General features: G+C 38.3%; 2 protein-coding genes across 2 annotated transcripts in view; one reads left to right on the forward strand and one right to left on the reverse strand.

Moving 5' to 3' along the window:
* LOC119010577 (dynein heavy chain 8, axonemal-like) overlaps positions 1–10,733 on the forward strand; it is a 33,493-nt gene extending 22,760 nt beyond the window's left edge. Inside the window, exons 58-93 of the mRNA XM_037082814.1 lie at positions 48–157; positions 248–411; positions 495–687; positions 759–881; positions 967–1,097; positions 1,406–1,559; positions 1,644–1,808; positions 2,008–2,234; positions 2,347–2,465; positions 2,576–2,679; positions 2,972–3,148; positions 3,236–3,403; positions 3,614–3,829; positions 4,106–4,243; positions 4,335–4,462; positions 4,631–4,802; positions 4,905–5,060; positions 5,157–5,312; positions 5,398–5,580; positions 5,817–5,922; positions 6,028–6,280; positions 6,542–6,732; positions 6,814–6,935; positions 7,016–7,131; positions 7,232–7,434; positions 7,548–7,621; positions 7,713–7,865; positions 8,026–8,181; positions 8,373–8,489; positions 8,568–8,669; positions 8,772–8,932; positions 9,057–9,213; positions 9,297–9,449; positions 9,650–9,839; positions 10,080–10,201; positions 10,374–10,733. Coding sequence (XP_036938709.1) covers positions 48–157; positions 248–411; positions 495–687; positions 759–881; positions 967–1,097; positions 1,406–1,559; positions 1,644–1,808; positions 2,008–2,234; positions 2,347–2,465; positions 2,576–2,679; positions 2,972–3,148; positions 3,236–3,403; positions 3,614–3,829; positions 4,106–4,243; positions 4,335–4,462; positions 4,631–4,802; positions 4,905–5,060; positions 5,157–5,312; positions 5,398–5,580; positions 5,817–5,922; positions 6,028–6,280; positions 6,542–6,732; positions 6,814–6,935; positions 7,016–7,131; positions 7,232–7,434; positions 7,548–7,621; positions 7,713–7,865; positions 8,026–8,181; positions 8,373–8,489; positions 8,568–8,669; positions 8,772–8,932; positions 9,057–9,213; positions 9,297–9,449; positions 9,650–9,839; positions 10,080–10,201; positions 10,374–10,661 — 5,648 coding nt within the window. The 3' untranslated portion in view covers positions 10,662–10,733. The remainder of the gene's footprint in view (positions 1–47; positions 158–247; positions 412–494; positions 688–758; positions 882–966; positions 1,098–1,405; positions 1,560–1,643; positions 1,809–2,007; positions 2,235–2,346; positions 2,466–2,575; positions 2,680–2,971; positions 3,149–3,235; positions 3,404–3,613; positions 3,830–4,105; positions 4,244–4,334; positions 4,463–4,630; positions 4,803–4,904; positions 5,061–5,156; positions 5,313–5,397; positions 5,581–5,816; positions 5,923–6,027; positions 6,281–6,541; positions 6,733–6,813; positions 6,936–7,015; positions 7,132–7,231; positions 7,435–7,547; positions 7,622–7,712; positions 7,866–8,025; positions 8,182–8,372; positions 8,490–8,567; positions 8,670–8,771; positions 8,933–9,056; positions 9,214–9,296; positions 9,450–9,649; positions 9,840–10,079; positions 10,202–10,373) is intronic.
* A 5,684-nt stretch (positions 10,734–16,417) lies between these two features.
* Positions 16,418–20,300, reverse strand: rx2 (retinal homeobox gene 2). The gene is made up of 3 exons (XM_037082825.1): positions 20,018–20,300; positions 17,367–17,623; positions 16,418–17,017 (listed from the first exon to the last, which is right to left on the reverse strand). Exons 1-3 carry the CDS (start codon positions 20,298–20,300, stop codon positions 16,580–16,582), a joined length of 978 nt encoding a protein of 325 aa, XP_036938720.1. The 3' UTR covers positions 16,418–16,579.
* Between the last annotated feature and the right edge of the window lie 3,383 nt (positions 20,301–23,683).

The following is a 23,683-nucleotide window of genomic DNA, read 5'->3' on the forward strand; positions in this document are numbered from 1 at the left end:
TAGGTTGTAAGAAATATTTAAATTATTATTTTATTATCGTTCTGCAGGCGTAATTGGCTGTGGATATTTCAATACATGCCGGAAATTCAGCCCTGAGATTTCAGATATGGTGAAGTGTCTTGTGTCTGCTGGAAGGATTTTATGGCAGTGGACAAAGGTAATCCACTTGAAAGATTACGTGAAGTTGAATGTAGATATATGTTTTTTTAATAAACCAGTGATCTAATTTGATCATTTCACATTGAAGGCAAAAATGCTTCCTACACCATCCAAGTTCCACTACGTCTTCAATTTGAGAGACTTATCCAGGATCTGGCAGGGAATGTTAAACATTAAGGCAGGAGAGTGTAAAGATATCCCCACTCTGTTGGCTCTTTTCATGAGTGAATGCACAAGGGTGATTGCTGACAGGTACACTGCTTAAATACTGTAAAAATCTTTTTAAATACAGCATAAATGGCAAAAAGACGAACTGATACATTGTTTTGCAATAGGTTTGTTTGCTCTGAGGACAGAGAGTGGTTTGAGAGGGCTATGAGTCGTTTGATTCAAGAGCATGTTGACCCCAACCTTGTCTCAGAGCTTCATCCTGAACCATACTTTGTGGACTTCCTGCAAGACGCTCCTGAGCCCACTGGAGAAGAAGATGATGATGCCTGTTTTGATGCCCCCAAAATTTATGAACTGGTATGAACTTTGTACAGTTATTTGGTGTAGACAGATGTCACCATCATCTGAGCCATCTAACATTCTTCCAGGTGCCAAATTTGGAGTTCTTATCAGAGAAGCTGATGATGTATCAGACCCAGCACAATGAGAATGTAAGAGGCTCGATCCTAGATCTAGTTTTCTTCAGGGATGCCATGACTCATCTTGTCAAGGTTAGATTAAAAGCCAATCGAACTGATATACATCCTGTACAGTAAGATATAAATAATTCTGATTTATTTGAGATTTGCCTGACAGATCTCACGTATCATTCGAACTGACAATGGTAATGCCTTGCTTGTGGGGGTTGGAGGATCAGGGAAACAGAGCCTGACTCGCCTGGCCTCATACATAGCTGGATACAGCATCTTCCAGATCACATTGACAAGGTAAACACAAAAAGTAATCATAACAAATCTACTGTCAAGATAAGTGAGGCACCTTGGAAAAGGGTGACGATATGTTAAGGTGGTAGACAAGTATAAAGTATATTTTTCATTTGTTTGTAAAATGTTTGTAGGGAGGCTGTTGATGTAGTTATTGTGTATTACATGGACACATGTTCTGTTGGTATTTCAGATTCATGTGTCAAAATAGTACATTTGTATCAGTCATTGTTTTAGTATTATTTGCAGGAGGATATACAGGACATACAAGAGGCTTGTTTCTAACATTGCTTTGTTTGTTTTCTCAACAGAACATACAACATAAGTAATTTCATGGATGACCTGAAACTGTTGTATAAAACAGCTGGAGCTGATGGAAAAGGCATCACATTCATCTTTACAGATAATGATATAAAGGATGAAGCATTCCTTGAGTACCTTAACAATGTTCTTTCTTCTGGAGAGGTGAGGACTTCACATGAACAGACAATTGTTTAATGTCTTTGAAGCCATGTCCTGACTTCTTCTCTGTAAATTAACTATGTGCAGGTCTCCAACCTTTTTGCAAAAGATGAGATCACAGAGATCACCCAGAATCTGATCTCTGTGATGAAAAAGGAGTTTCCTCGTGTTCCACCAACTTTTGATAATCTTTATGACTACTTTATATCACGCTCCAGAAAGAATCTGCATGTAGTTCTTTGCTTCTCACCGGTAGGTTAAGAGTTTGTATTTACAGTACCCACAAGCATTAACCTAAAGGTATTCAGATACTTTGATTATCACCATCTACTGTATTTTCATTCTTTAAGATCCTGTATTCGTTCATGTATGCTTATTTTAAACTGTTCTGTTACACATGCGTAATGGAATATTCTCATTTGAGATGGATTGTATTTTCTCTTCTTGATAGGTGGGGCAGAAGTTTCGCTCCAGATCTCTGAAGTTTCCAGGGTTAATTTCTGGCTGTACCATGGACTGGTTCACTCCTTGGCCAAATGAGGCTCTGGTGGCTGTGTCCAACTATTTGTTATCAGAGTTTCCAATGGTTTGCTCTGCTGATGTGAAAGCGTCTGTGGTGACCACCATGGGTACATACCATGAAAAAGTGTCTGAAACCTGTGAAAGCTACTTTGAAAGGTATAACATGAAGTTTACTGTTGTGCAGTTTAATTATTCATATCCAGATAATCTCAAGCTTTTAGTCTTGAGACACACATTGATTTAAAGTTGATGCTGTTTCGTCTTTCAGATTTCGTAGAAGAACTCATGTCACCCCTAAATCCTACCTGTCATTTATTAATGGTTACAAAACACTTTACGCTGAGAAGCACAACTATATCAACACACTAGCAGAACACATGAACGTAGGTAAGGATACTAAGCTGCAAGGCTTTGACATGCTACAAAAAATGGCATGCATGGGCAACTTTGCAACATCTCCAAAGGGAAAGGATTTTTAAGTTGTTAATGATTTCTAGGTTTGGCCAAACTGATGGAGGCTAGTGAGTCTGTTGCTCAACTATCCAAAGATCTTCAAGTCAAAGAAAAAGAACTTGCTGTAGCATCTGTCAAAGCTGACAAGGTAACTAATAATACAACATCCCATGATTCTACACAAGATAAGCATGTGTAGATTTTTGAAATCAGAATGTACAATGTTACATAAAAACAGACATTGTTATAGCAAGTATGACATGTATTGGTCATGGCAAAAAAGGCCATTAATTGGTCAAAGGCAACTATGCAAATTGTCATGGTAGTATGAATATCTGCCACAGGTTAAATGACAACAGCTTATGCACATGCTGACCATACTGACATCATGAATGAGATGCTATTTATTATGCAACACATGTTCTGTTGTAATCACATAGGTGGTGGCAGAGGTGACAGTCATTGCTGAAGCTGCGACCATTGTGAAGAATGAGGTGCAGGTTGTGAAGGATAAAGCCCAGAAAATTGTGGATGGAATTGGTAAAGAGAAAGCTATTGCTGAGGGGAAACTAGAGGCTGCCAAACCAGCTTTAGAAGAGGCTGAAGCTGCACTTAATGTGAGATTTGTGTGACTTGAACATATTTGTATATTTACAGTACTTTGTTTATGGTGCTTGACAAGATGTACCCTAACATTTTTACAGACCGTCACTGCAGGTGATATTGCCACTGTGAGAAAATTGGCCAAGCCCCCACATCTGATCATGAGGATTATGGACTGCTGTCTGCTTTTATTCCAAAAGAGGTTGGACACTGTCCGTATTGATCCAGAACGACAGTGTATTCAGCCATCATGGGCAGAAGCATTAAAGGTAACAAAACACATTTGTATTCAAGTACTAAGAACCAGCATACTGTGAGCACTTTCTGTGAGCTATATAGAGAGATATGATTGTTGTCTGTATGTAAGTTCCAATATGCATTTTCTGTTGTTTGGATAATAATAAGAGTAATAATGACATTCAACATTATAAAGTAACTAATGGTTCCCTTCTACCAAATGTTCCCTATCTACTCTTAAGCTTATTAGTGGCGCTGGTTTTATGACATCCCTCAAGCAGTTTCCAAAGGACAAAATTAATGAGGAAACGGTTGAACTGCTGCAGCCGTACTTTGACATGGAAGATTACACAATGGAAAATGCCAAGAAAGTATGTGGTAGTGTAGCTGGTCTGCTAGCATGGACCAAGGCTATGGCTACATTCTTTGGCATCAACAAAGAAGTGTTGCCACTCAAGGTAAAGTTCATCTTCAACATTGAAGCTAATCATATTTTCTATATTTATCGGGCTTAGTAGACTATTGTACTTAATAAAATGGAAACAGATGTTTTAAGCCTGTCTTAGGGAGTTCATGTCCATTTTAAGGGAATAGTGCAGGATTTGTTGTTATAGATTCCGTTGTAGACACAAATATTATCACGATAAAATGCCTCTTTTTGATAGACTTTCTTTAAATGCCATCTGCTGTGCACCATTGTTTTGTAAACTGCAATATCATTTGTCTGTTTATAGGCTAACCTAATGATTCAGGAAGGTCGGCTGAATGTGGCTAATAATCAGCTAGGCATAGCTGAGGCTCAGCTGGCTGAAAAGCAAGCAGAGTTTGACAAAGTCCAGGCCAAATGTGATGCTGCTATGAAAGAAAAACAGGTACGGTTCAGCCTACTAACATATTCAATATTGAATCACCTTTAACCTGCAAATGGAAACTGTTTGTCACTTATATGTTCATGTTTTTCAGGACTTGTTGGATGATGCTGAGATGTGTAGGAATAAAATGCAGGCTGCATCTGCACTTATTGATGGACTCAGTGGAGAAAAAATTCGCTGGATAGAACAAAGCAAAGAATTTAAATCTCAGATCAACAGGTAGGTTACAAAGAAAAATGGAATGTAACATTTAAAAGTATATATTTCCAAAGTATGCATCAATGTTTGGGGACATTCATTTTTCTGATTGAGACTGGCTTATGTGAGGGATACATGCAATTTATGTTGAGTATGAAAGTATTGAAATGAGGTCATCTCCTTCTGCAGACTTGTGGGTGATGTGCTTCAGCTCACTGGCTTCTTATCTTATTGTGGGCCATTCAACCAGAGTTTCCGGGAAATGCTGTTGAAAAAAATCTGGGAGAGTGAGCTCAGGAAATATAAAATCCCTTTTACAGAAAAGCTCAGCCTCATTTCTGCCTTGGCAGATCCTCCTACTGTAAGACCAAAATCTAATTTTAATTTACCTCACTATTAGCTCCACATGAAGTTATTCATGTGATGAAACACATTTACACTTCTGTTTATGTTATGTTTTAAGATAAGTGAGTGGAACCTTCAAGGACTCCCAGCAGATGACTTATCTGTGCAGAATGGAATCATTGTCACAAAAGCAGCAAGATATCCCCTCCTCATCGATCCCCAGACTCAGGGAAAGGCTTGGATTAAGGAAAAAGAAAAGACTAATTCATTCCAAGTACATCAAGAAATGCGATGGAGTTGTGCCATTTTCACACAAATAAGATGTTTGGGGTCCCATTTGGTATGGAATAATCTGTTATCTATCTCTCAGGTGACATCACTGAATCACAAGTTCTTTCGCTCTCATTTGGAAGACTGCCTTTCCTTGGGTCGTCCACTGCTTATTGAAGATGTCTATGAGGACCTGGACCCTGCCCTTGACAATGTCCTTGAGAAAAACTTCATCAAATCTGGGACCAGCTTCAAGGTAATCTGCCATAGTGCCGACTTAAACTCAGCAATACTACTGTAAAATGTATTCTCTCTGAAACACTTTGATTTGTTTTTTGTAGGTCAAAGTGGGGGACAAAGAAGTAAATGTGATGGATGGCTTCCAGCTCTATATAACCACCAAACTACCTAATCCCGCATACACCCCAGAAGTCAGTGCCAAGACATCCATCATTGATTTCACTGTAAACATGAAGGGCCTTGAGAACCAGCTACTTGGTCGCGTGGTCCTTCAAGAGAAACATGCAAGTGTCTCTTTTTTCCATGGTGTACTAAACAAATGTTCTTAAATTGGTTGTATTATTAGTGATAAATAATAGAACATTTAATGGCTGTAACAGCTGTAACAACAGTGTGTTAGGGGCATCATGTGGCAGCTTCCCAACAGAGCCTTTTGTGTCACTCTAGCTGAATACATTATTGCACTTTTAGCTAAAGGCTTGTTTTGCTAAGTTATGAGCTTTTATAATTCTTGTAACAGGAACTGGAGGCAAAAAGATTAAAGCTCATTGAGGATGTAACTGCCAATAAGAGAAAGATGCAGGAATTGGAGGACAACTTGCTGTACAAACTCAGCAGCACAAAAGGTACAAATGTTTCTGTCGTAGGTTAATGCCGGTTTCTTCAAGGACACATCTGTAATGTTTTTATATATTTCTAAAAGTGAAAAATGTTTCTGTGTCTTATTAAAGGTTCCTTGGTGGATGATGACTCTATGATCGACATTTTGAGTATAACTAAGAAAACCGCTGCTGAAGTTAGCGCAAAGCTCAGTGTTGCAGCAGAAGCAGAGGAAAAGATTAAAAAAGCTCAAGCAGAATATCGTCCGGTTGCCTCCCGAGGCAGCATCCTTTACTTCCTCATCACAGAGATGAGCATGGTCAATACCATGTACCAGACATCCTTGGGTCAGTTCCTCAAAATCTTTGACCTGTCACTGGTAAGGTATGTTTTCATCAAAACTGGTTCAAGAATGATCTCTGAACAATCTTATTATTATTGTTATTTTGAGGGTGAAACATTGGTATGTTACCTTATGTCCCACACTGGAGTATGCTAAATACTAACTCTTGAGTTAAATTAAATCAACCTTGGCTCAGTTAGTCTAATAACCAGAAACATTACTTTACTTAATCACTTGCACGCTGTCTTTGTCTCTATCGCTCCTCTGTTTACAGTTCTTACTGCATTAATATGCTTTTGCAGGTCAGAGAAATCCTCTAAAACTCAGAAGCGTATTGCGAACATCATTGAATATCTGACTTTTGAGGTGTTCAGATACACAGTGAGAAGCCTGTATGAAAACCACAAGTTCATCTTCACACTCTTGCTTGCTCTCAAGATTGATTTACAAAATAACAAAATCGAGCATAACCAATTTCAGATTCTTATTAAAGGTAGGATAATCTCTGCCTTTTAAATAAATGCTTATTTTATGGCATTTTATGATGTAATAACTTCTTTGAATATACAAACAGGTGGTGCAGCTCTTGACCTGAAGACATGCCCTCCAAAGCCATTCACTTGGATCCTGGACATGGTCTGGCTAAACTTGGTGGAACTCAGCAAATTGCCAGAGTTTAATAAGATCATAAACCAGGTGATCTTAGATTCCATGGATTATAAATCTGAATCATCCATTAAAGTTTCCTTAGTTTTTGATATTAATATATTTTGAAGGTGTCTCAAAATGGGAAACCCTGGAAAGCATGGGTCGATCTGGATACCCCAGAGGAAGGTGTCATACCAGATGGATACAACACCCTTAATGTCTTCCATAAACTTCTGCTAATAAGGTTGGATCCTGCTGCCACTAATGTTGCTCACAGTATGTGCTCACATATATAGTACGACGTTGAAAACAAACAAAATTGAAGGAAGCTATTTGTTTCAAAGGTCTTGGTGCCCTGACCGTACCTTGTCTCAGGCCAGAAATTATGTCGGAGAGGCCATGGGCTTGAGGTTCGCTGAGCCAGTCATTTTGAACCTTCATGACACATGGGGGGAAAGTGACCCTCGCACTCCTCTAATTTGCTTCCTCTCTATGGGTTCAGATCCTACTGAACAAATTGAAGCACTTGCTAAGAAACTTGAACTTGGTGAGCTTTACCGTCCTTTTTATCTGAAACATATTATAAATTTCTCATCTTAACCTTGAGGATTCCTACATGTGTTGCATGCTGTGATCCCATCACATTGTCATGTCTTTCAGAATGCAGAGCTATATCCATGGGGCAAGGTCAAGAGGTGCATGCAAGGAAGCTTGTACAGACATCAATGACACACGTGTGTATTCAAAGTTAATTAAGTTGTAAGTCGTATAAATGGGCACTTTTTAAAGTGAGAGCTGACAGTGTTTCCTTGCCTTTATGTGTAGGGAGGCTGGGTTCTTCTGCAAAATTGCCACCTGGGCCTGGAGTTTATGGATGAGTTGTTAGACACTATCACAACTGCAGAAACCATGCATGAGAGTTTCAGGGTGTGGATCACCACAGAACCACACAATCTATTCTCCATCACACTCTTACAGGTGAGACTTCATAAAGCTTCTATGTAAAGTGATGAATTAGTCAATTTCTTCATGAATCACTTTACTTGTTGACCCAGACTTTACAAATGCTTTTGTGAAACTAGATACATGTACAAGCTTAGAGTTGAAGTAGCATTGTTTCTTACTTCTTCTCCTTCAGTCTTCTATCAAGTTTACCAATGATCCACCTCAGGGAGTGCGTGCTGGTTTGAAACGAACATTTGCAGGAATTTCACAGAGCCAGCTGGAAATCACTAACCTTCCCCAGTGGAAGCCCATGCTGTACAGTGTGGCCTTTCTCCACACTGCCGTGCAGGTACTGTCCATTCCAAGGTCATTGAAATTAATCTGATAGCCAATTTGATTGACTCATTCTTTTAAATGTAAAACATGGAAGTAAGTTCACAGCAGTAAATCATTGATTGTTTTTTTCTGTTTATCTATTAACACTGAGTTTATTTTATGTGTATTCATGCATTTCATCGCTTCCTTTTTGTTTTTTTTAAGGAACGACGCAAATTTGGACCACTGGGTTGGAACATACCATATGAGTTCAACTCTGCTGATTTCACTGCAAGTGTTGAGTTTGTTGAGAAACACTTAGATGATTGCGGCCCCAAGAAGGTGAGGATTCTGCAAAAGCGATTTATATAAACATTTTCTCATTATTTCCCCTCACTTAAATGTTTTTTCCCGCCTCAGGATGTGTCATGGGTAACTGTGCGATACATGCTAGCCGAAGTACAGTATGGAGGAAGGGTTACAGATGACTATGACAAACGCCTCCTCTCGTGTTTTGCACGCGTAATAATCCCATTTTTGTGTTTATCCATATGTTAAATCTTCTTAATGAATTTATTTTTGTTATTTGTTCCAGTAAATGTAAATGGGTTTTTCTCATTGCAGGTGTGGTTCAGCAAAAAGATGTTTGACCCTTCGTTTTGCTTCTACACGGGCTACAAAATTCCAGTGTGCAAGACAGTAAAGGAGTACATGAAAAACATTCAGAGCTTGCCCGCTGTGGATTCACCCCAAGCATTGGGGCTGCATCCTAATGCCGATATCACGTAAGTACCCATTAACCTAAACTATTAATGATATAGATACTGTGCTTATGAATTGCAATATAAGATGTGTAATTATAATGTGTAACTGATTTTAGCATTCATGCTTTGGTTCAATGTTGAATAGGTATCAGACAAATACATCGGCTGAGGTGCTTGACACAATCACAAATATCCAGCCCAAGGAAAGTGGAGGGGGATCAGGAGACACTCGGGAGTCAATTGTTTACAATATGGCGAAAGACATGTTGGACAAATTGCCTCCCTATTATGTGCCACATGAGGTCAGTTTGTTGGATCATCTTTGTTTCAGTCAACAAGTCTTGAACCGACCGAAATCTAAACTCTACACCTTTTATGGGTTAAGGTCAAAGCCAGGCTGTTGAAGATGGGAATTCTGAACCCAATGAACATCTTCTTACGTCAGGAGGTGGATCGAATGCAAAGGATCATCAGTGCAGTGCGGACAAGTCTGACTGACCTGAAGCTGGCCATTGATGGTACTATCATAATGAGTGAGGTGAGATTACTGATTAAACACAATAACTCACTCTTAAACACCATTGCTGTTTGTTTGCTTAAGTTATATTGACTGAATATTTCCTTATTGCATTACTGAAATGGATTATTTTTAATATTAACTGCAAAAAACAGTTTAATTCCTGAAGAATATGAGTATTAAACTAGCTGTGAAACTACTGCTCTGTCTTGGACTCCTAGAACCTCCGAGATGCCCTGGACAATATTTTTGATGCCCGTGTACCAAACCTGTGGAGGAAAATCTCCTGGGAGTCATCCACATTGGGCTTTTGGTTCACAGAGCTTTTGGAGAGAAACAAACAGTTCCATAGCTGGGTGTTTGAAGGAAGACCCAAAACTTTTTGGATGACAGGCTTCTTCAACCCACAGGGTGAGTAACTTTTCTTTTTTCAGAGTAAGGTATTAAACAGTTTACTTTAAGGGGCTTTTAGCTGGCTATGATTTATGAATGTAAAGAACAATAAATTAATCCCAACAGATTCATTTCAATTGATTGAAACATTGTGAGTTTGTCGGTAGTAAGATGCATTGAAATGGAGATCTCCAGTCATCGTCAGTTGGGGCTGTTTGAAATCAGACACATGCTGTCATTCTTGGGGGATGTTTGCAGGGTTTCTAACAGCTATGAGACAAGAAGTAACAAGGGCAAACAAAGGCTGGGCTCTGGACACAGTCACCCTGCACAACAAAGTACTGAAGCAGACAAAGGAGGAGATCACTGCCTCGCCTACAGTAAGTCAAGCAGTACTGAGAAATGTATCAGTCTCGAATTCAACTTTCACTTACGTTCATGATAAACTTTGTGTCATTGCACATTGCACCAAGCATGACTGCCTTCTTGTTTTGATTTTGAGAAAAGTGAACAATTGAAGTTTATTTTGTCACCGACTATATTTCTCAACAGGAGGGCGTTTATGTTTATGGTCTTTACCTGGAAGGCGCTGGCTGGGATATGAAGAACACCCATCTCATCGAGTCCTCACCCAAAGTGCTTTTCACACCCTTGCCTGTCATACACATGTTTGCCCTTAACTCCACTGCCCCAATGGATCCTAAGCTATATGTCTGCCCCATCTACAAGAAACCAAGGCGCACAGATCTGAATTACATCACAGCAGTGGTGTTACCTACCATTCAGTCACCAGACCACTGGATCTTGCGTGGGGTTGCTCTGCTCTGTGACATCAAATGATAGGTAGTTGCATGTGTATGTTCATGTGTAAAACCACTGAAAGGAAAAATAAATGATTTTTAAAAGTCTGATCGCTACCACACTGCTGAAATGCTTCAATCAGAAAGGTCTGAAAGCTGTAGGTAAATCTAGTCATGCCATTAATTTCCACAGTTGTTTAATTTTATCTGATTATTTCATTGTCTGTCAGAAAATTATATTCTGGAGGAGGTACCCATCATGTAAGCATCACTACAGGTAAATGATACTAGTCTTTGAGAATATCACATATTCTTGCAACTCTTAACATGTGGACATCATCCTTTATAAATCACATCTGGAAGAATCAAGTTACGAATATCAGTGCAGTGTAGATGAGATAATATTCACCACTACACATTCACTAGCAAAGTCCGTAACTTAATTGCTCCCACCTCCTCACCATCGTAATTCAAAGACGGTCCTCAAAGAACATTAAAAAAAACTTTCAGCTGTCTCAAACTAAGTATGACAGTGAAGAAACCATCAAACAAGAATAAAAGAGCCAAATTGGCAGAGATTCATGTTCACACCCCAGACAGACCAGCTGGATCCTGGACCACTGTACAAGTTAAGATAACACAATAATCAGACAAACTGTCAATACATAACCCCAAAGGAATCTGTAAATACCCTGAGACTGTTCTGTATTCACAGGACCTGATGCAGTTGGATAACTTCAAACAGTGTAGACAGATCTCCAGACAAATTGACCTCCATGACGCTTGCCATATAATCCTGTCAGGCGCCCTATGTTTAATGTAAGAAAGTAATGTCCTATTTGATCTTGTTGCTTTTTGTGAAATGAATGAGATATTGATGCTGACTCTTTTTTTGTATTCTGTATACAGAATGAAAGTAGAGATAAAGCGTCAAAGCCCCAACACTGCACAAGACAAAGACAGCCAGCAGACAACTCAGGCCCCACCTCTAACCAGCACTGAAATGCAGGTAACTCCCCCAAGAGTACTTGTTCGGTGGCTCCCAAACAGTGACTTTTTTACAGTGACTCCCTGTAAAAATGTGCTTCAGACCAGTGGAAGGACACAAGACAGGTGTTCTGTTGTGCACAGACCAATGGACCACTTTTTCTATTGTGGCTGAGGATTGAAACAAGCTGTGTATTCAGCCTATTAGGGCAACAGTGTTGTACAGACATGTTTGAAATATACTAATTTAAGCTGACCACAGTCGAGGCTCTCCTTCGAGAAGAAAAGCACCGTACCTAGTGTGATGTGTAAAAGACTTCAAGTATGAAGTAATATATTATAGTTAAGAGGAGACAACCAAAAAAATGCCCAATAATCACATAAACAGAAACTTTACAAAAAGGATTATTGTCAACACTGCTCATGATCTCACTTCTTGTATAAAATACTTTTTGTATTAAAAAAAGACATATAACAGCAGTGAGAGATTACTTAAAATCTACAACAGTTTCATTTTCAGTTTTTCTTCCTGTCAATGGTCAGTGTTCTTTCTCAAACAGATAATTGGGGTGGGATTGATAATAAGATGTAATTGCATTCAGACTGCCATTCTAGTAAGATCAACATCACTAGCATGGATTAGAAATTGGATATTGATAGCTGTCACCCAAACGGAAGTTATTCTTGTGCATTGAGAGCTGTACAGTAAAGTTATGGTCAAAATGTAACCTGAACTCTTAATTTACTGCCACCAGACAACTTCTGTACTAAATTTTACCCTCGACTCCAGCTGACACGGGTCTGCTCTGAACACAATCACTGTAGCTATCTCTCCTTCTCTTGCTCAACCACTCACACACTATTCACTCCCTGTTTCTTAAAGGAGCTATGCTGCTTATCTAACCCCTCTTGGGAGGATGACGAATGACTAGATTCTGCTTTAGTCATACGTCATAATTCCATGTTAGCAACAAGTTAAAATTTGTGACTTTGAGCACAAAATCAAGTTATTTGTCCAAAAATGTTTGGTGAACAGTATGGGTCATCAACACAGCTAGGAAAAGCAGAATGAAAATTATTCTAAAAATACCAAAATACTCTGGAGGGGGGCCTTTAAGGTTATTAGTAGTGTTAATGTTCATCAGTCACTAATGTTCGTCAGTGCGCTGAATGCAAAATTAAGCCATTAACGTGCCAGTGCATGCTATTCACATGTGTGCAAAGCAAGGGAGGGAGTTCTGTTTGATTGGCATGTCCTTTTTCTCAAAGTGAATGGTGGGGCGAAGACGAGCAACTGGCGCCAGGCATCAAATCCCCTCCCCCCCAACCCCCTGAGTGATCCCCAATTATGTCAAGAGGGAAAAATGGTGTCCCTTTGAAAAGTGTTCTTAATCAAACCCAATTAATTCCGCTCCTTTCCCTTATTATTTCCACCATGGATCACGTCCCGCTAGTCAGCCTGTTAACTAGAGCCTTGGCCCCTGTGAAGGTCACGCTTGGCCAAGCAAAATAACATAATAATGGGTGTAATTAATTACTAGTTCTGAGTGTGTCTCTAGCAAATTCTGGATGTTGCTACATTAAGTCTTTCTGACAGAGGTGTGGTGAGAGAGTTATCACTAAATATATTATGCCTTTACATCTACATCCTCTCTGATTTATTATGCGAAACTGCTAAAGCATATAAATGGTATGAATACTAAGCAGGCTTAAAACCTAGTATTAATACTTACAAGTCTTAAATAATTAGTGGGTTAGTTTCTCTATCAAGTGGCTTAACATCATCTGGGGTTTGACCAGTAGCAGTTCATTAAAAAAGGTAAAAGCTGTATTTTATATGGTATATTCTAAAAGATCACAGGATCAGACATTTCATATCAGCTTATTACTTTCCTTGGCAAGCAGTTGATGTTGATAGTTTAGTGTTATTTCTTCAGCACTGACACTATTAACATAATTGAGCCTGCATTATAACATTACGATTTTTTTCAAGCTGTATCCATTCAATTATAATGAACATTCCTGAACATGGAAGAGTTTTTTTTTCATTACCAACTCTTCTTCTTGGAGAATCTTTGCAAACCATTGTTCCTTTGTAATAATAATAGTAATAATAATAATAATAATAATAATAATAATAATAATAATAATAATAATAATGATAATAATCCATTATTGCCCCTTTCAAAACAAAGTTACAAAATAATAGAATCCAATGAAATGACAATAGATAAAAACAATGATACAGGAGAACAGATAATCAGAGAGGATATGATATGACATAATAAAACAATAAAGGAATTGGCAAAAAAAAAGCACATTTTAAAACTTGTGTTTGAAATAGATTGAAAATAGATGATACAGTGAAGCTTAAAACCTTGTAAAACCACATTTTCTTTCCCCAACCCTTAAATCATCTGACAAAATCATTTACTCAGTGTCAATGGAAAAAAATAGTTTGACTGTGTCACAAGAGATGGTGAAAATTGAGTTGAGATAGATAGCTTATACAAAATTGTATAAGAAATCAGATTCAAAACAAAACCTCTATACAAATCTCCATCTAAAAATAAATTGGAGCAGCTAAGCCACACAGGCTACTGGAGGGCACTTAGAACTTGAGCCCTTGTGGCCTCTGCAGCCTAGCAGGCGGGGCCTCCTGACACCCCTGGTTGGGCCTGATGGAGTGGAGCTTCATCTGTCTAACGGCCTGGCAAAGGTCCACAGGCCTGGACGAACACAACAGGCCTCCATCAGGCCAGCTCGTCTGTCACAGCTTACATGGCCTATTGTACACCAGCACTCATTAACAGCACAAAGTCATCTTGGTGGCTCACTAGTGCATGTGTAGAAAGAAAAACAAGATCCACAATCAGAGTGCCTCTACAGTGGTGCTATTGTAACTTTATTCTGTGTTTTGCACATGGAAAATAAAAGTCACTTTCTAAAAACTTGAAAGAACTAGAAATTCATACATAATGATATTGATAAAAAAAAAAAAAATAATAAACATCCTCACAAATTTCAAAATGTGTCTTCTAGTCATGAGAATGTTCTTTTTTAGTTCTTTGGCTGTTTAGTCCACTGTTGTCAACAGGGATTATAACAAAATAAACAACAAACTCTATAAAACTGACAGTATGGACGCTGCCATTTCTAAAGGCCATGATACACAGTTGTGTTTTACTTTCGAAGTAATATTTGTGACAACTCTTTCCCACACATCAATATGATATTGACAGGAGACTTACATTGCCAGATAATTTCCCCTCAAAGCATGGCAGCACACATAGCACATAAACACATACAGTATAAAACACACAAGCAACATCACCATGACCTTCTGTCACTGACAAACATCAGTGCAACGTCATTTCTTTCTTGTCGTGGTCCACCAGTTACATCAAACTGCTACTTCCAAGAGGTAAGAGAGGCTGCCAGCACCCATTAACTTTCTCACTCTAAATCCATCTGACTTAAGTGAATATTTTGACAACAATGGCATGAGTTGCATCATGTTGATGAATGCTATGAGATATATCCTTTACTATGAGGACTATAATAGTGGGGGCGGCTGTAGCTCAGCGGGTAGAGCAGGTCGACTAGTGATCGAATGGTCACTAGTTCAAATCCCGGCTCCGGGCAAGGCTGAGCTGCATGTCAAAGTGTCTTTGAGCAAGATACTGAACCCCACATTGCTCATCAGTGAGGGCCCTGCGATGAGCTGCCGACTTGTCCAGCGAGTACCCTGCCCTCGCCCTGAGCTGGGATTGTCTCCAGCAGCAACACCCCATGGAAAGGGATAAGCGGTTACGGACAATGACATGACTAGTATAGTGCATAACAAAAAAACATTATTATTTTGTGCTGTATCTCTTAATTTGAAAAAGGTAAATGGTCAAGTTTGAGGGAGGAGCGAGGTTAATCAGGTCTTGAAACGGATTTTTCAGGGGCATCTGAGTGCATGCTGTCTATGGCTGAGAATCCAGGGTTAATCGCTTTAAAAGCAGTAATTAGGTGTTAAGAGGTATGCTTGTCTGTTTAAATTAGCCTCCGGGCCAGATTATGCTCTGTGACTTCCGATAACCTCCCCCATCAGGGCACGGTGCTCTCCGAAAGGCCAGTTTAATGATTTAAATTTTGAGAAAGTACACATTTTGCCTTTTAAACCTAATTAAAATTGATTTCAGGGAACTGGTTTTTATGATAATCACATGTAATGACTTTGAAAAGCAACTGAACATATACTATAAAATGCTGGTCAGAAGTTACTTGTGCAATAAACAAATGATAGAAAACAGAAAGGTAAAATTGAATCAAAGAGACAAATAAGGAAAAACACTTTCCAGCAAATGCCCTCAAAGCACAGCATTCATTAATCCTCATGAAGATTTCACTTCAAGGGTGTAAGAACATTTGATACCCAGGTGTATGAAGACAGAGTAATGGTCAATATTGTATATATATATATATATATATATATATATATATATATATATATATATATATATATATATAATTTCCACAAAAAAAACACATACATCAATTAAGACAAATTTCTTAATATTCTCATCCTGTACTAACCATGTCCAAATAGAAAAAGGTTGTTACTACTGACCGCAAGGCTCTACCTAGCCTCTCATGTGCTATATTGCTGTTGTATCAGTACTGTCTGAAATGTGTCAGAAATACACACAATTAGCCCAAGTTTTAAACATTCATGTTGAAAATGTTGTCTTATTTAAACAAAAGTCTGTTCCCAAACTTGAGCTATACAATGGCTCATTCAAACTTCAGAACATTTTTAAAGTGAAATTGAATAAAGTTCACAAGAAGTTCATTTTCAGACTTGCTTATGACTCCTTTGGTGTCATGTACTGTCCTCACTTGTACATGAAACAAACAGTAGAAAAGCAGTTTGTAAACATTCACAGAAGCAGTTCAAAAATCTGTCCACAGTTCTTTATCAGATCACATGTGCTGCCAGGTTTTATCCATTGACTGAATGTGCTCTTTGGCCTTCATCCTGAGTGCTGCGATGCTTGAACTCCTGTCGTCCTCCATCGGATATTTATCGTTAAAGCTGGGTGGGCACTGGTAGGGAGGAGGGCCCATTGGCTGCATACCTTGGACCATTCCAGGTGTTGTGTTGAGGAAGCTGTGGCTTGCATAGGCAGGCTGCAGGCCCTGTGGTGAGCCCATGAATCCTGGGATGGTATGCATGGGCGTGGCACTGGAGATGGGCGAGGTAAGCCAGGGATCTAGGGGCATCGGGTTGGCCACTGGCCCCACGCTTGGAGGAATCGGGGGACGATTGAAGGACAGCATGGGTGAATCATGAAGCTTCATAGTGCTACTGTCCATCTTCTCTTGACGTCTCCACTTGGCCCTCCGATTCTGGAACCACACCTGGACAAAGGGAAATGAAGATGAGATGGTGCCTGTGATGCACTGAGAGACAGTAGCACTGATACTACCACTAGGTGGTGCAGTGGTCAGAATCTTTCAAGTAAAACAGATTTATGGTGTGAAACCGTGGTTTTATGAGAGATCTTTTAGTAGTTTTTTTTTTTTTTTTTTTGCTGTTGGGTGCAAAAGGAAGGATGAGAAAAATGACAATTAAATGATGAATGATGAAAAATTTGGGATCTTAAAATACAAATTACTTAGCATTTCTGGCCCCAATTAGGGAAACATGTCAAGCCAGAAATTAAAGCTGCGGTTCCCTGTAGTATGTTCTCCGTAGTGTAGTCCTCACCTGAACTCGGACTTCAGGCAAGTTAACCTTCATTGCCAGCTCCTCACGGCTGTAGACATCAGGATAATGGGACTTCTCAAATGCTCGCTCTAGCTCATGAAGTTGATAGGTGGTGAAGGTTGTACGGTTTCTTCTGTGTTTCTTTTTAGTGTGCTCTTCCTCTTTAATGGGGTCCGGAGACCCCTCAGCATCGTCCAGATCCTTCTGTAGGTTGCTCATTTCTTCATCACACTTGTCACTGGAGAAAAGGTCAGATTCTAAAATGAAAGAAAGAATACACAGTTAGTTGACTAATTTGTGAGAAAAAGTCTGTCCATTAAGACCTACCAAAACAAATTTAGCTTTTTTTTTTTTTTTTTTAAATGGCGTGCAGCTGGCATCAAGCCATTAAGCCGTCTTTAAGTTTGGCAACACCACCATTGTGACGTATCTTTTTGGCTGACTAAAGGCAAGGGCGGATAGAGGAAGCTTGTGCTAAATGACCAATCAAGGATCTTAGAGAGGTCGGACTGGTGTACATTTAAAACTGCAAAAACAAAATTGTGAGTCACTGAATCTCAAAGGTTTTCTGAAGACAACTTGGCCAGTCTGTATTCATACTGAACCATTTTTTAATGAAAGTTTTGACACCTTAAAATAATTGGTAAAATATTTCTCAGAGCAGCCAGGTCAAAAAGTGAAATCCTAACTTTCCTCATCATGATAGAACAGCTTAATGACTGATGCCCTTTATACAAATGAGGGCTTGTAAACACCAGGGGTTTGGCAAGTCCAAATTTTATCACATCTTTCACTGAATTCTTCCATTGCAATAATCCCACACTAACAGATGCTACCACTTAAATGTTTGAGTCCCCACCTTCTGTAATAACAAGGGACTTTAGTTGGCTTCTGCACAAGCTGAGTAAACAGTCATAGTCCAGATTAAATGAATGTACATTAGGGCAAGTGAGCCTAGTGTCTCGTGTACCAAAGCCTGTTAATCATACCAAATCACTGAGGCAAAATGGTTCACAGATCACTGGATCATTTGGAATAATGACGCCAAGCACCAAAAGCTTTGTGTTCAAAGTGGTTCGTGAAATCTTTAAAGCAAGTTAGTTTTTTTAGGAATACACCATGAATAAGGAATGAGGCGGATGATTGCTTTTTACATACCAAAACAAGTTATTACACATCAGCACAATCCCCTTTGATTTATGCTATCATTAAACATAATATGTAAAACTCTAGGTCAAACATGATATATCTTTGTCACAAGGAAATTTTGATTTTTGGTCAGGAGTCACTCTCTCAGTATTGGAGTCACTCGGCTCTGGCATGGTATCATACAATGGAAGTCACAGACAATAAGCACCCATATTAAGGTGGTGTGGTCTTAGGAGCAAGTGTTGACAGGTGGTTAAAAGTGTGGTGATGACATTTTTTTTTAATTCAAATTATTGAATTGAATTATTGAATTGCAAATATAGCCAAAAGGTCTTAAAACAGTGGCAGAAGGTTTTTAATATGTGTCTCCATATGGAATAGAGGCTGTGTTAAGCTGGGATTTTTCACAGTTGAACCCGATATAGAAACCTTTTTATGACAGAAGTAACAAAACTTGCAACAAAAAAAACAAATGCAGATCACTCGTGTCCGGTACACATCACATACAACAATGTACATTCAGAACCCTTTCAAACATGGACATAGCAAAAAGAGCACAGTGACTAATGACATTATTTTGTGGGTCCCCACTTGGATGTATCATAAATTATGCATGAATGATACCATAGCCATGGCAGTAAAAGTGGGATGAAACGCTTTTTCATATTACACTTGAGAAAAATATAAAAAATAGACATATCTGTTACGTGTGTGTGTGTGTGTGTGTGTGTGTGTGTGTGTGTGTGTGTGTGTGTGTGTGTGTGTGTGTGTGTGTGTGTGTGTGTGTGTATAAACTAATGTACCTTTAATAAATCTCTATTTTACAGTGAAGTTGCAGCTATAATTAAAAAGCTTGGATTTTTTTCACTTAGTTTAAGCTTCATATAGATTCTAGGAGTTGTCTATATTTAATAATGTCAGATATCGAAAGTAGGGAAATTTGAGGATTCAGCAGTATAGTGCTCATGAGCAAAGGTAACATTGTCTTTAGCACCATGTGCCATTTGCTTTGTATCAATCTCTTTTTGGCTGGCCCTAGTGTCTCTGCTATTGTACTGCATATGCAAGAATCCAGATGTATTAAATGGAATTTCTGAAAAATGACAAGGGTAAATGCACTCAAATGTAGTCCTATGCCTCTCCTTCTCCACTCACCAAAACTCACTGCTACTGCTCGTTTTGGCAAATTCAGGACTTAAGTATAACTAATATGTAGGTAACTTCACATCAGTGTCATTTCAGAACTTCAGATAAAGCATCAGGAGATTGGTTGCATAAAGGTGACGTAGAACTTCTTTATGGAAGGGCAGTGGTCCAGCACAGAGGGAAAACTGTGTGGGAGTATTTTTAAACCGGACTTAGGGGACTCGGACAGCCTTAGTACAGACCTAATACCATTTGTTGCACAGTTAAAGGGAACATCTCCTGATTGGCATTGATACTGAAAAAATGTATGAGAGAGTTTTTGTTAGTGACAGTAGTTTCTACTGTACTGGACTCACCATGATAGGAGGCTTGTTGGGAGCTGTCACCCAGCTCTGGAAGATGCCCATATGGGTCTGATGAGACCTGCTTCTCAGGATGATGTGGGTTTTCCACATTTGCTTTTTGGCTCTCCTCATCTCCTACTGAATGCAGTAAAGGTTCCTGGTCTTTAGTGAATCCCAGTATGACATCGATACTATGGACCCTGCCTCCAGCACTTGACCCGGCACCTTTTGCCATGTCATAGTTGTCCAGGCAACTATCGTCCACTATTCCCATAGTATCCATTGACAAATGCATCCGAGCCTTTGAAGACAACTTATCTCTTCTTTGCGAAATTAAGCAAGATGCTACCAAATCAGACCAGGCAGAGTAGTTGTTGGACAGAGCTTTTTTTCTGCAATGGAGAAGATTTACTGTATGTGACGAGTGAAGACTGTGTCCTTCAAGGAATGCTTCAGTGAGTCTGAATGTATTGTCGACACAATAGCAGAGCAAACTCACATCTTTGACTGTAAAGGAATGAGAGAAAAGACAAAAGACATAAACAATACAGTCAATCTGTGCTTTTAAATTTAATGTAATTATATATATATATATATATATATATATATATATATATATATATATATATATATATATATACATATATATATGTATATATATATGTATATATATATACATATATATATGTATATGTATATGTATATATATATATATATATATATATATATATATATATATATATGTATATATATATATGTATATATATATATATATATATATATATATATATATATATATATATAATGAGTTGTAGTAAAATTGAACATCTTAATGAATATCTAGCAGACAGGTTCCCTTGTTTTATTAAGACGAATAACTTTCAATAGCAAGAGCAAATATCTTCCATGCCCTGCCACAAGAAACTTCACCAAGTTATGCTATGTTACTATAATTTACATTATGGTGGATCATCATAAACGTTGCTGACTACCCACAAGCTATTTGTTTTGCAAAAGATAAACAAAGAAAAATGTTTAAAAGGACTTGAAAAGTTCTTAAATGAAGAAGATTTGTTCTTTTTGATCAGTGAACCTGTTTAGTTTATAATATTTAGATAAAGTCATCTAATTCACAACTCTGGCTGTCATCAGTCTAAACTTTCAGATTTTAAACTTCACCGGCGATTTTAACTTTTTATATAGGTATGCAATTATTTTGGTATGAAATCAACCTCCTGACATTTTAGAAGTTCTTGAAAGACACCAAAAAGCCAAATTTTTGTTACACTTGAATACAAAAATAAGCATTATCAAAACCCATACATCAATAGATTCTGTAATTTACTGAATACACAGTAAGGAAGTACATAAAGTAATCTTACCTTCTTCAGGCTATGCTACACACGTGGTGTCTCTGCAGTCTGTAAGTAGAAGAATGACACTAACAATATCTTCTGTAGGCACTTGTTACTCCCAGTTAAGTCCTTGAAATCCCCTGCACACAAGTGAGCAAAGGAGCTGTTGGAGTCTGAGCGCAACAAGCACATGTAATGTCTTTCTCTCCTGACAAAACTGCCCTTAACCACACAAGACACCAAACCTTGCAGGAGAATGGTAGTAAAACCAAAGGGTTTAAGAGGTTTATTAATTGGAATCCTTCCCCTTTAAGAATGACTGACAGTTGTTTTCTGGTCAAGTAATTGCTCCAAATGTGTCCTGCATTCAGACCACAGAGGGAGGCCATTGCTAATGAAGCCTCGACAAAACTTTCTTTCAAAAAATCTATTGTCTGAAAGATAATGGCTCGTACTGAGAGGTTTCGCTAATCCCTTCATTATAGACAATGTAACGGAGAAAAGACACAGAGATGGACTTTAAACTTGAATAGCTGCACACTGTAAAGACTTGTATTCCAAAAAATTGATTCATTCATGTAGGCACTTAAATTTTTTATGCACTACATTACTCTTAGGATAGCTGACATTATTGATTATGAATTAAAATAAAACAAAGAAGTGAATTATTTGTTAGAGGGGAGTTCTGTTGTGGGTGGAAAATCAATGTTGTCATGGTTTCGATGCCTATTAATGCCTATTACCCCATTTAATAAATGTTGTCCTATTATACAGTTGCTATAAATAGAATCACAACTTAAACACAACTAGTTGCCCTGTTTGTTATTAATATAATAACAATAATATAATGATAATAGTAATTAGTAAGGTAGTAATATTATTGATAATAGTAATATTTGATGATAATTTGACCAATGACAATAATGGTAATAGGGTTTCTGGTTTTTCATCTTTATTCCAGGGGGGCCAACAAGAACCCCAAAACACAAGCGAGTTACAAACTTCAATCCTCTGTTTTACCTAGTTTACTCAAACAAGCACAATAGTGGACAAGACTCAACGCAGTCATAAATATATTACTTTTAACAGGCTGCTCTGCAAATATTTTTTTATAGCTCAGCCCTTGACAGTTCACTTTAGAACTGGGTTGGGGGCATCAGGGGGCTTTTTATCCTGCAACCTGAGTTTCTCCTTTGCCAGCTGGCATAACCAAAGCTGTGGCAGCTCCAGTAGGTGTTGCAGAGATCAATCCCATCCTTAATGAGCCTAAAGACTTCACTAGAGATTTCCTCTGACCTCACTCCTCCTATCTGAAGCTATTTTTAGGAGTTCTCTGCATGCCAACAGTACCAACAAAAGTGGTGCTAGATATGTTCTTTATCATGTCATATTTATTTATTTTTTTTATTTATTTTTTTTTTCAGCAGCAGTATGTTGGAAAAAGTATTGTATGTACGTATGGTGTTCACTTTGACAGCAGTCCCAAGCATTAGCCAAGCCACATCAATAACATACTAACTTTATTATATTATGTCAATGTCCCTTTAACACCCCACATTTTTCAGGATGGTCTGCCTACACTCAAACATAATTTGCCTAACACAGCTACTTTTATTACTTTAATTACATTTACATTTTCTGTCTACATCTTAGATATGATCAATGTAAATTTAGTCAGATTTGATAAAAGATTTTTTTTTTTTTTTTTTTTTTTTAAAATTTTTTGACACGTATTAACGATGCTAGTGAAGGGCTTCCATCCATGGACACGCCAGTCCCTAAAAGAGGAAATGGGCACAGAAACTTAACACTTGTCCACACAGTTGGCACATGTCTAAGCTGCTGTAGACTACTAAATGCTAACAAGTTTAAAGCCATCTGGCAACACTGGGCAGCATTGTCAGTGGTTTCTATGAGCAGAACGGCTGTGGGTCGGGTAACTTTGGCTGCACTCCTTTTCTTGGACGACAAATTCGTTTTCCAAGAAAGCAGAGACTGTAAAGCCAATTACTTTTGCCAGTAAGTAGTGAAATAAAGAACTTACAGATGCCCCTGTGACATGGATTTGTCATGAGGTAAGTAAGTGCCATATGGTGACTGCAAAGAAAGTCAGGCATGTGGAGTGTTTTGCAGAGCGATCTCTCTCCTACCTTCAGTATAGGCAAAGAATGGAAAAACATGCACAATCGTACATTTCTAATTCATTTATTTATTATTGTACTATATTTTCAATGACTGGTAGTTTACGTATTTCAGAGATAGCTGATATTGTAAGACAGTCAATGGACTTAGCAGCTGATAATAAGTCTCATTAAATAGTGAT

The sequence above is a fragment of the Acanthopagrus latus genome, chromosome 21 (genome assembly GCF_904848185.1).
Source record: "Acanthopagrus latus isolate v.2019 chromosome 21, fAcaLat1.1, whole genome shotgun sequence".
NCBI classification, from domain to species: Eukaryota; Metazoa; Chordata; class Actinopteri; order Spariformes; family Sparidae; genus Acanthopagrus; species Acanthopagrus latus.

Coding starts and splice junctions, on each gene's coding strand:
- rx2 (XM_037082825.1), bottom strand. CDS start 20,300: ATGCATTTGTCAATGGATACTATGGGAATAGTGGACGATAGTTGCCTG. Junction 17,624..20,017: donor CCAACAAGCCTCCTATCATG/GTGAGTCCAGTA, acceptor CTTTCATTTTAG/AATCTGACCTTTTCTCCAGT. Junction 17,018..17,366: donor TGCCTGAAGTCCGAGTTCAG/GTGAGGACTACA, acceptor CCCTTTGTCCAG/GTGTGGTTCCAGAATCGGAG.